A 12,042-nucleotide genomic window follows, 5' to 3' on the forward strand; every position below is an offset into this window, starting at 1 on the left:
AGTCAGTGCTGAGTGAGCGCGGATACTGTCAGAGGGTCAATACTGAGGGAGCATGGATACGTCAGTGGGTCAGTGCTGAGGGAGTGCGAATACTGTCAGTGGGTCAGTGCTGAGGGAACGCGGATACTGTCAGTGGGTCAGTGCTGAGGGAGCGCAGATACTGTCAGTGGGTCAGTGCTGAGGGAGCGAGGATACTGTCGGAGGGTCAGTACTGAGGGAGCGCGGATACTGTCAGTGGGTCAGTGCTGAGGGAGCGCGGATACTGTCAGTGGGTCAGTGCCGAGGGAGCGCGGATACTGTCAGTGGGTCAGTGCTGAGGGAGCGCGGATACTGTCAGTGGGTCAGTGCTGAGGGAGCACGGAAACTGTCAGATGGTCAGTGCTGAGGGAGTGCTGCATTGTCAGAGGGTCAGTGCTGAGGGAGAATGGATACTGTCAGTGGGTCAGTGCCGAGGGAGCGCGGATACTGTCAGTGGGTCAGTGCCGAGGGAGTGCGGATACTGTCAGTGGGTCAGTGCCGAGGGTGCGCGGATATTGTCAGTGGGTCAGTGCCGAGGGAGCGCAGATAGTGTCAGAGGGTCAGTGCTGATGGAGCGCGGATACTGTCAGAGGGTCAGTGCTGAGGGAGCGCAGATACTGTCATTGGGTCAGTGCCGAGGTGGCGTGGATGCTGTCAGTGGGTCAGTGCCGAGGGAGCGCGGATACTGTCAGAGGGTCAGTGCAGAGGGAGCGCAGATACTGTCAGTGGGTCAGTGCCGAGGTGGCGCGGATACTGTCAGAGGGTCAGTGCTGAGGGAGCGTAGATACTGCCGAAAGAGCGCGGATACTGTAAGTGGGTCAGTGCCGAGGGAGCGTGGATACTGTCAGTGGGTCAGTGCCGAGGGAGCGCGGATACTGTCAGTGGGTCAGTGCTGAGGGCGCGCGGATACTGTCAGTGGGTCAGTGCTGAGGGAGCGCAGATACTGTCAGAAGGTCAGTGCTGAGGGAGCGTAGATACTGCCGATGGAGCGCGGATACTGTCAGTGGGTCAGTGCCGAGGGAGCGTGGATACTGTCAGTGGGTCAGTGCCGAGGGACCGCGGATACTGTCAGTGGGTCAGTACTGAGGGAGCGTGGATACTGTCAGTGGGTCAGTGCTGAGGGAGCGTGGATACTGTCAGTGGATCAGTGCTGGGGGTGCGCGGATACTGTCAGTGGGTCAGTGCCGAGGGAGCGCGGATACTGTCAGTGGGTCAGTGCCGAGGGAGCACGGATACTGTCGGAGGGTCCGTGCTGAGGGAGCGCGGATACGGTCAGTGGGTCAGTGCTGAGGGAGCGCGGATACTGTCAGTGGGTCAGTGCGGAGGGAGCGCGGATACTGTCAGATGGTCAGTGCTGAGGGAGTGCTGCATTGTCAGAGGGTCAGTGCTGAGGGACCGTGGATACTGTCAGTGGGTCAGTGCTGAGGGAGCGCGGATACTGTCAGTGGGTCAGTGCCGAGGGAGCGCGGATACTGTCAGTGGCTCAGTGCTGAGGGAGCGCGGATACTGTCAGTGGGTCAGTGCCGAGGGAGCGTAGATACTGCCGACAGAGCGCGGATACTGTCAGTGGGTCAGTGCCGAGGGAGCGCGGATACTGTCAGTGGGTCAGTGCCGAGGGAGCGCGGATACTGTCAGTGGGTCAGTGCCGAGGGAGCGCGGATACTTTCAGTGGGTCAGTGCCGAGGGAGTGCGGATACTGTCAGTGGGTCAGTGCCGAAGGGAGCGCGGATACTGTCAGTGGGTCAGTGCTGAGGGAGCGCAGATACTGTCAGAAGGTCAGTGCTGAGGGAGCGTAGATACTGCCGACGGAGCGCAGATACTGTCAGTGGGTCAGTGCTGAGAGAGCGCGGATAGTGTCAGAGGGTCAGTGCTGAGGGAGCGGGGATACTGTCAGTGGGTCAGTGCTGAGGGAGCGCGAATACTGTCAGTGGGTCAGTGCTGAGGGAGTGCTGCATTGTCAGAGGGTCAGTGCTGATGGCCCGTGGATACTGTTAGTGGGTCAGTGCTGAGGGAGCGCGGATACTGTCAGTGGGTCAGTGCTGAGGGAGCGCGGATACTGTCAGTGGGTCAGTGCCGAGGGAGTGTGGATACTGTCAGAGGGTCAGTCCGAGGGAGTGCGGATACTGTCGGAGGGTCAGTCCGAGGGAGCGCGGATACTGTCAGTGGGTCAGTGCCGAGGTGGTGCGGATACTGTCAGATGGTCAGTGCTGAGGGAGTGCTGCATTGTCAGAGGGTCAGTGCTGAGGGAGCACGGATACTGTCAGTGGGTCAGTGCTGAGGGAGCGCGGATACTGTCAGTGGGTCAGTCCTGAGGGAGCGCGGGTACTGTCAGTGGGTCAGTGCTGAGGGAGTGCGGATACCGTCAGTGGGTCAATGCTGAGGGAGCGCGGATACTGTCAGTGTGTCAGTGCTGAGGGAGCGCGAATACTGTCAGTGGGTCAGTGCTGAGGGAGCGCGAATACTGTCAGTGGGTCAGTGCTGAGGGAGCGCGGATACTGTCAGAGGGTCAGTGCTGAGGGAGCGTAGACACTGCCAACGGAGCGCGGATACTGTCAGTGGGTCAGTGCCGAGGGAGCGCGGATACTATCAGTGGGTCAGTGCCGTGGGAGCGCGGATACTGTCAGTGGGTCAGTGCCGAGGGAGCGCGGATACTGTCTGTGGGTCAGTGCCGAAGGGAGCGCGGATACTGTCAGTGTGTCAGTGCTGAGGGAGCGCGGATAGTGTCAGAGGGTCAGTGCTGAGGGAGCCCGGATACTGTCAGTGGGTCAGTGCTGAGGGAGCGGGAATACTGTCAGTGGGTCAGTACTAAATGAGTGGGCACTGTCGGAGGGTCAGTGCTGAGGGAGCGTGGATACTGTCAGTGGGTCAGTGCTGAGGGAGCGGCAATACTGTCAGTGGGTCAGTACTGAGTGAGTTGGCACTGTCGGAGGGTCAGTGCTGAGGGAGCGTGGATACTGTCAGTGGGTCAGTGCTGATGGAACGCGGATAGTATCAGAGGGTCAGTGCTGAGGGAGCGCGGATACTGTCAGTGGGTCAGTGCCGAGGGAGTGTGGATACTGTCAAAGGGTCAGTCCGAGGGAGCGCGGATACTGTCAGTGGGTCAGTGCTGAGGGAGCACGGATACTGTCAGTGGGTCAGTGCTGAGGGAGCGGGAATACTGTCAGTGGGTCAGTACTGAGTGAGTGGGCACTGTCGGAGGGTCAGTGCTGAGGGAGCGGGGATACTGTCAGTGGGTCAGTGCTGAGGGCGCGCAGATACTGTCAGTGGGTCAGTGCTGAGGGAGCGCGGATACTGTCGGAGGGTCAGTGCTGAGGGAGCGCGGATACTGTCAGTGGGTCAGTGCTGAGGGCGCGCGGATACTGTCAGTGGGTCAGTGCTGAGGGAGCGCGGATACTGTCAGTGGGTCAGTGCCGAGGGAGCGCGGATACTGTCAGTGGGTCAGTGCTGAGGGAGCGTGGATACTGTCAGAGGGTCAGTCCGAGGGAGTGTGGATACTGTCAGAGGGAGTGTGGATACTGTCAGAGGGAGCGCGGATACTGTCAGTGGGTCAGTGCTGAAAGAGCACGGATACTATCAGTGGGTCAGTGCCGAGGTGGTGCGGATACTGTCAGATGGTCAGTGCTGAGGGAGTGCTGCATTGTCAGAGGGTCAGTGCTGAGGGACCGTGGATACTGTCAGTGGGTCAGTGCTGAGGGAGCACGGATACTGTCAGTGGGTCAGTCCTAGGGGAGCGCGGGTACTGTCAGTGGGTCAGTGCTGAGGGAATGCGGATACCGTCAGTGGGTCAGTGCTGAGGGAGCGCGGATACTGTCAGTGGGTCAGTGCTGAGGGAGCGCGGATACTGTCAGTGGGTCAGTGCTGAGGGAGCGCGAATACTGTCAGTGGGTCAGTGCTGAGGGTGCGCAGATACTGTCAGTGGGTCAGTGCTGAGGGAGCGTAGACACTGCCAACGGAGCGCGGATACTGTCAGTGGGTCAGTGCTGAGGGAGCGCAGATACTGTCAGTGGGTCAGTGCCGAGGGAGCGCGGATACTGTCAGTGGGTCAGTGCCGAGGGAGCGCGGATACTGTCAGTGGGTCAGTGCCGAGGGAGCGCGGATACTGTCTGTGGGTCAGTGCTGAAGGGAGCGCGAATACTGTCAGTGTGTCAGTGCTGAGGGAGCGCAGATACTGTCAGAGGGTCAGTGCTGAGGGAGCGCAGATACTGTCAGAGGGTCAGTGCTGAGGGAGGGCGGATAGTGTCAGTGGGTCAGTGCTGAGGGAGCGGGAATACTGTCAGTGGGTCAGTACTGAGTGAGTGGGCACTGTCGGAGGGTCAGTGCTGAGGGAGCGTGGATACTGTCAGTGGGTCAGTGCTGCCAACGGAGCGCGGATAGTATCAGAGGGTCAGTGCTGAGGGAGCGCGGATACTGTCTGTGGGTCAGTGCCGAGGGAGTGTGGATACTGTCAGAGGGTCAGTCCGAGGGAGCGCGGATACTGTCAGTGGGTCAGTGCTGAGGGAGCACGGATACTGTCAGTGGGTCAGTGCTGAGGGAGCGGGAATACTGTCAGTGGGTCAGTACTGAGTGAGTGGGCACTGTCGGAGGGTCAGTGCCGAGGGAGCATGCGTACTGTCAGTGGGTCAGTGCTGAGGGAGCGCAGATACTGTCAGTGGGTCAGTGCTGAGGGAGCGCAGATACTGTCGGAGGGTCAGTGCTGAGGGAGCGCGGATACTGTCGGTGGGTCAGTGCTGAGGGAGCGCAGATACTGTCGGAGGGTCAGTGCTGATGGAGCGCGGATACTGTCAGTGGGTCAGTGCTGAGGGAGCGCGAATACTTTCAGTGGGTCAGTGCTGATGGAGCGCGGATACTGTCAGTGGGTCAGTGCTGAGGGCGCGCGGATACTGTCAGTGGGTCAGTGCTGAGGGAGCGCGGATTCTGTCAGTGGGTCAGTGCCGAGGGAGCGCGGATACTGTCAGTGGGTCAGTGCTGAGGGAGTGCGGATACTGTCAGTGGGTCAGTGCTGAGGGAGTGCGGATACTGTCAGTGGGTCAGTGCTGAGGGAGCGCGGATACTGTCAGTGGGTCAGTGCTGAGGGAGCATGGATACTGTCAGTGGGTCAGTGCTGAGGGAGTGCGGATACTGTCAGTGGGTCAGTGCTGAGGGAGCGCGGATCCTGTCAGTGAGTCAGTGCCGAGGGAGTGCGGATACTGTCAGTGGGTCAGTGCTGAGGGAGCCACAACATATTGGCCGAATCAGCTGTCTCCCAGGAAAGGAAGCAGCTCCGACAGTGCAGTACCCGTTGGGAGTTTGTTAGGGAGGATTAACCTGGATTTTGCACTCAGGTCTCTGGGATAAGCCTTGAACTCACAACTTGCTGCCTGAGACAGAGAGAGACAGAGAGAGAGAGAGAGAGAGAGACAGAGAGGGAGAGAGAGAGACAGAGAGAGAGAGAGAGAGAGACAGAGAGAGAGAGAGAGAGAGAGACAGAGAGAGAGACAGAGAGAGAGAGACAGAGAGAGAGACAGAGAGACAGAGAGAGAGAGACGAGAGAGAGAGAAAGAGAGACAGAGAGAGAGAGAGAGAGAGACAGAGAGAGAGAGAGAGAGAGAGAGACAGAGAGAGAGAGAGAGAGAGCTAGCGACTGAGGTGTTGAAACTGCAGGGACTAGACTGGATCCATCATTTCCATATGTTCAATATGAAGGAGCCCATTCAGCCCCTGTCTCTTTGCCAGCTGCTTGAAGGGCCTATCCAATTCAGCCCACTTTCCCCCAGCTCATTCCCCACAACTTACTCCTTTCAAGTCGTTCTCATTCTGAAAGTTCCTGTTGAATCTGTTTCCACTCCCCACACAGGCAGCATCTCCCAGATCACTGTGTCAATCCTCACCTCCCCCCTCTGATTCTGTGGTTAACTTCACCAATCATCTTAAATCTGTAATTTCTGGCTCTTGACCTTGCTGTCATGGGAGATTGTTTTGTCTTATTTATTGTATTAAAATTTTTATTCATCCTCCCCTCAACCTTCTCTGCTCTAAACAGAGCACCCCATCTTCTACGGTCTCCAGGTAACTGAGTATCTTCAACCCTGAGACTGTTCTGACAAATCTGCGCTGCTTCCTGTTATATGCCCAATTGATTGTAATACAGGGCAAGTCAGATCCCAGAGTGAAATCTGGCTTGATAGACCCTAAGTTGTTTTTTTTTACAGCTTGGATCCTGTGGTGGGCAGATTCACATAATACCGTCATTTTCTTAAGTTAAAGAAAGCAAGTTTACAATATATTACAAAGCTGTTTATATAAATTACAATGTTTAATGATACTCCTGCAAACAGCAAAAAGATTCAGCTTGCTTTTTCTTTCTCCCAGCAATATCCTTTACAGACACTCAACGCCACTGCAATATCAATCCTATCTTCTCTTTAACAGTTGTTTTACTCAAATGACAAGGTTGCAATTCCTTTCAGCAACTTTATGAGATATGATTCCCTCTATCTCTCCTTGAAACATACAGACACAAGCGAAGTCACTGACCTTTCTTACTGAGAAAAACACAGGGCTTTTTCCAGCTCCGTTATCTAGTCATAGAGTCATAGAGATGTACAGCACAGAAATAGACCCTTCAGTCCAAAACATCCATGCTGACCAGATATCTCAACCCAATCTAATCCCATTTGCCAGCACTTGGCCCATATCCCTCTAAACCCTTCCTATTCATATACCCATCCAAATGCCTTTTAAATGTTGCAATTGTACCAGCCTCCTCCACTTCCTCTGGCAGCTCATTCCATACACGCACCACCCTCTGTGTGAAAAAGTTGCCTCTTAAGTCCCTTTTATGACTTTCCCCTCTCACCCTAAACCTATGCCCCTCTAGTTCTGGACTCCCTGAGCCCAGGGAAAAGACTTTGTCTATTTATCCTATCCGTGCCCCTCGTGAATTTATAAACCTCTATGAGGTCACCCCTCAGACTCCGACGCTCCAGGGAAAACAGCCCCAGCCTCTCCCTGTGGTTCAAACCCTCCAACCCTTGCAACATTCTTGTAAATCTTTTCTGAACCTTTCAAGTTTTACAACATCCTTCCAATAGGAAGGAGACCAGAATTGCACACAATATTCCAACAGTGGCCCAGTCAATGTTCTCCCAACTCCAGTACTCATTTAGCTTGTGATAAACTGTGTCTTTAAGAGGTAAGTTTTGTCCTGGTTTCTTTTAGAGATAGAGACTGGGGCATAGGCGGTGAGCAGTCTATGCAAAGATAACATGTGATGTTACATCACACTGTAAACGTTTGCTATAAATTCTGTGCCTTACAATTGTGTCCTCCACAACCACCTGATGAAGGAACGGCGCTCCGAAAGCTAGTGCTAACACTTAAACCTGTTGGACTATAGCCTGGTGTTGTGTGATTTTCAACTTTGTACACCCCAGTCCGACACCGGCATGTCCAAATCATGTGAAGCCTTGGATGGTTGTTTAAAAGTTGGAACAATAGAAGCAGCCTGACTGGGTGTGGTAAAGCTCTCACCCACACAACTAGGGATGAGGTTTCAGCGGTTGCTGTTGGGGTCTTGAAGAGGCAGAAGCTATCTTTTCTTGTGCCTCTTTTAGTTATTTCCAAAAACTGGGCCTTTCTGGCTGCAACTGGAGCCAACCTATTTTCTGAACTCGCCTTTTGCCAAGAATGTGTTTATGGGATGTTAATACATAGAACAGTTACTGTTTAGTAGTGAAATAGCCTATTAGATTAGATTAGATTAGATTAGATTAGATTAGATTAGATTACTTACAGTGTGGAAACAGGCCCTTCGGCCCAAGAGGTCCATACCGACCCTCCGAAGAGCAACCCACCCACTATTATTTTGTTAAGGTTTCCAAAAGAGTTAAGTTATTCCAAGTTCCTCTTTCTTTTGTTATAACTTATCTATAGTGTATGAATAAATTTTGTTTTGCCTCATGTCGAGTAGTTTGAACAATCATGCCTAGAACATAGTGTCTGACATTTACCTTTAATATAAGAAAAGTTAAGGTCTAGGCTAGCTTCTTAAAATATCTTGAGGGTATCTGCTCAGCTTCATAACAAGCTTAAGTCACATACTTCCTTGGAAATGTTGTTGTGAAATGGCATTCTGTCCTTCAAAAAAAACAGTTACTTCCTCAGGATTAAAATCAAAAACCCATTTGTCTCTACTTTAGAATCCGTATTCCAGAAGGTAAGAGTATACTTGAAAACCTCCATTATAAAGCACTGACATTCTTCCTAAATCATTGGAATCAGGCACGATACTCCAGCTGTGAGATCCAGCCAGTATTTTATAAAGCCGGGGATCATTTGTAAGTTCCTCATTGAGTTTTCCTTTTTATCATTATTTAGCTTTTCATGAGACGTGGGCAGAGTCCTTAAACTGAGTGGCTCGCTCGGCCATTTCAGAGACATTCAAGTACCAACCACAATGTTGTGGGTCTGGAACCACATGGATAAGGGTGGCAATTTCCTATTGTCAAATTAAAGTGTAAGAGGAGGCCATTCATAGCGTTGTACAGCAAACCCTTCGCTCCATGCTGACCAGATATCCTAAATTAATCTCGTCCCATTTGCCAGCATTTATCCCATACCACTCCAAACCCTTCCTATTCATATACCCATCCAGATGCCTTTTAAATGTTGTCATTGTACCAGCCTCCACCACTTCCTCATTCCATACATGCACCACCCTCTGCGTGAAAAAGCTGCCCCCTTAGGTGCCTTTTACATCTTTCCCCTCTCACCTTAAACCTATACCCTCCAGTTTACCCTGGGAAAATGACACTGGCTCTTCACCCTATCCAGGCCCCTCGCGATTTACAAAACTTCCATAAGGTCACCCCTCAGCCTCCGACGCTCCAGGGAAAACAGGGCCAGTCTATTCAGTCTCTCCCTGTAGCTCAAACCCTCCAAACCTGGCAACTTCCTTGTAAATCTTTTCTGAATGCTTTCAAGTGTCAGAATATCTTCGCTATAGCAGGGAGACCAGAATTGAACGCAGTATTCCAAAAGTGGCCCTGACCAGTGTCCTGTACAGCTGCAACATGACCTCCCAACCCCTGTACTCAATGCACTGACCAATCAAAGGAAAGCATACCAAATGCCTTCTTCACTATCCTATCTACCTGCGACTCTGCTTTCAAGGAGCTATGAACCTGCAGTCCAAGGTCTTTTTGTTTGGCAACACTCCCCAGGACCTTATCATTAACTGTACAAGTCCTGCCCTGATTTGCCTTTCCAGGATTTAGCCCCTTGTGTCTGCACAAGTTCTATGACTGAGTGCCAATATCCTTTGTTTTCCCACAATCCTTCACAGACTTCCTTCCCTAAAGGAAGTGATGAATCACATGAGGTTTTGTGACCACGGATGATAGTCGCCATCACGGAGACTAGCTCTCGAATTTCACGCTTTATTAACTGAATGTAAATTGCTGCCACAGTGGGATTGGTACACAAATTCATTTCCTGCTGGATCACAGAACCATTACCATCAGCCCATTGGTACTGCCAAAATAGCACGCGGCACATGACGCCTCTTCTTCCTCAAGTGGCTCAGAAAATTCTGCCTGTCCTAGGACCCCTCATCCACAGATATACCATTGAAAGCATACAGTCTGGGTGTATAACGGCCTGATAACGGCAACTGCTCTGCCCAGGACTGTAAGGAACTACAGCGGGTGGTATGCACAGCCCAGACCATCACAGATGCCAACCTCCCATCCCTGGACTCCATTTACACAGCTCGCTGCCACGTAAAGGCAGCCAACACCATCCAGGATCCATCGCAGCCCGGTAATGATCTCCTACACCCTCTTCCCTCAGGCAGAAGATACAGAAACCTGACCGCACGCACCAGCAGGTTCAGGGACAGCTTCTTCCCGGCTGCCATTAGGCTGATGAATGGACCCCTCTAGCCTCCAATAATGCTGACCTTGCTAATGTCGCTCTCGCCGAGTGCAATGTAACCTGTATGACTCTGTCTAAGTCTTTCTGATCTGTATGTTATAGAGTAATAGAGATATGTACAGCACGGAAACAGACCCTTCGGTCCAACCCGTTCACGCCAACCAGACATCCCAACCCAATCTAGTCCCACCTGCCAGCACCCAGCCCATATCCCTCCAAACCCTTGCTATTCATATACCCATCCAAATGCCTCTTAAATGTTGCAATTGTACCAGCCTCCACCACTTCCTCTGGCAGCTCATTCCATACACGTACCCGTCTCTGTGTGAAAATGTTGTCCTTTAGGTCTCTTTTATATCTCTCCCCTCTCACCCTAAACCTATGCCCTCTAGTTCTGGACTCCCCCACCCCAGTGAAGAGACTTTGTCTATTTATCCTATTCATGCCCCTCATAATTTTGTAAACCTCTATAAGGTCACCCCTCAGCCTCCGACGCTCCAGGGAAAACAGCCCCAGCCTGTTCAGCCTCTCCCTGTAGCTCAGATCCTCCAACCCTGGCAACATCCTTGTAAATCTTTTCTGAACCCATTCAAGTTTCACAACATCTTTCCAATAGGAAGGAGACCAGAATTGCACGCAATATTCCAACTGTGGCCTAACCAATGTCCTGTACAGCTGCAACTTGACCTCCCAACTCCTGTACTCAATACTCTGACCGATAAATGAAAGCATACCAAACGCCTTCTTCACTATTCTATCTACCTGCGACTCCACTTTCAAGAAGCTATGAACCTGCACTCCAAGGTCTCTTTGTTCAGCAACACTCCCTAGGACCTTACCATTAAGTGTATAAATCCTGCTAAGATTTGTTTTCCCAAAATGCAGCACCTCACATTTATCTGAATTAAACTCCATCTGCCACTTCTCAGCCCACTGGACCATCTGGTCCAGATCCTGTTGTAATCTGAGGTAAGCCTCCTCGCTGTCCACTACACCTCCAATTTTGGTGTCACCTGCAAACTTACTAACTGTACCTCCTAAGTTCACATCCAAATCATTTATGTAAATGACAAAAAGTAGAGGGCCCAGCACCGATCCTTGAGCCACTCCACTGGTCACAGGCCTCCAGTCTGAAAAACAACCCTCCACTACCACCCTCTGTCTTCTACCTTTGAGCCAGTTCTGTATCCAAATGGCTAGTTCTCCCTGTATTCCATGAGATCTAACCTTGCTCATCAGTCTCCCATGGGGAACCTTGTCGAACGCCTTACTGAAGTCCATATAGATCACATCTACTGCTCTGCCCTCATCAATCCTCTTTGTTACTTCTTCAAAAAACTCAATCAAGTTTGTGAGACATGATTTCCCACATACAAAGCCATGTTGATTATCCCGAATCAGTCCTTGCTTTTCCAAATACATGTACATCCTGTCCCTCAGGATTCCCTCCAACAACTTGCCCACCACAGAGGTCAGGCTCACCGGTCTATAGTTCCCTGGCTTGTCTTTACCGTCCTTCTTAAACAGTGGCACCACGTTTGCCAACCTCCAGTCTTCCGGCACCTCACCTGTGACTATCGGTGATACAAATATCTCAGCAAGAAGCCCATCAAATGTCCTTGCTTACAAGCAAAGCTTTTTGCTGTGCTTACACTGACAATAAATCAATCCTACTGACCCGGTCTCTCTTTATCTTCTCCACTATCCGTCGAAGGCAATGACGAGATTCCGGAGGCTCTGGCACAGTTCCGCGAGGACAGCGTGGCACCCTGCTGCTGGCCTAGCCCCCTCGGCACGCTGGGGAGAGTGGCTGTGGGCCTGGCACTGGCGGTCTGCCTGGCAGGCAGCTGGGCGGGCATGACGCAACTGGCGAAGGCGGCGCTGCGGGACTTTGAGTCGCCGTTCTTGGTGGCCTGGCACTCGGCCAACTGGAACCTCCTGCTCTTCCCCGGCTACTGCTCCTGCCGCCTGCTGACCTCCGGAGAGAGGGGCCTGCAGCTCAGGCAGTTCAGGTGAGGTGGTTGAGGGGGGTGGGGGGAGGGGGGGGGGCAGGCCACGAGGGGTTTAGCGCAACACCAGGGAGGAGACAGGGTGACGCCGCGGGCGCTGGAA

General features: G+C 52.5%; 1 protein-coding gene across 1 annotated transcript in view; it reads left to right on the forward strand.

Annotated features, from left to right (window-relative positions):
• The window catches only part of LOC122547041 (solute carrier family 35 member F3-like), a 52,573-nt gene that overhangs the window by 1,689 nt on the left and 38,842 nt on the right, over nt 1–12,042 (forward strand). The window contains exon 2 of the mRNA XM_087983630.1: nt 11,645–11,942. Within this exon, the coding sequence (XP_087839756.1) occupies nt 11,645–11,942 (298 nt within the window). The remainder of the gene's footprint in view (nt 1–11,644; nt 11,943–12,042) is intronic.

This window comes from Chiloscyllium plagiosum, unplaced genomic scaffold (genome assembly GCF_037043375.1).
Source record: "Chiloscyllium plagiosum isolate Xiang-an unplaced genomic scaffold, Cpla_swu_hap1 HiC_scaffold_46, whole genome shotgun sequence".
NCBI lineage: Eukaryota > Metazoa > Chordata > Chondrichthyes > Orectolobiformes > Hemiscylliidae > Chiloscyllium > Chiloscyllium plagiosum.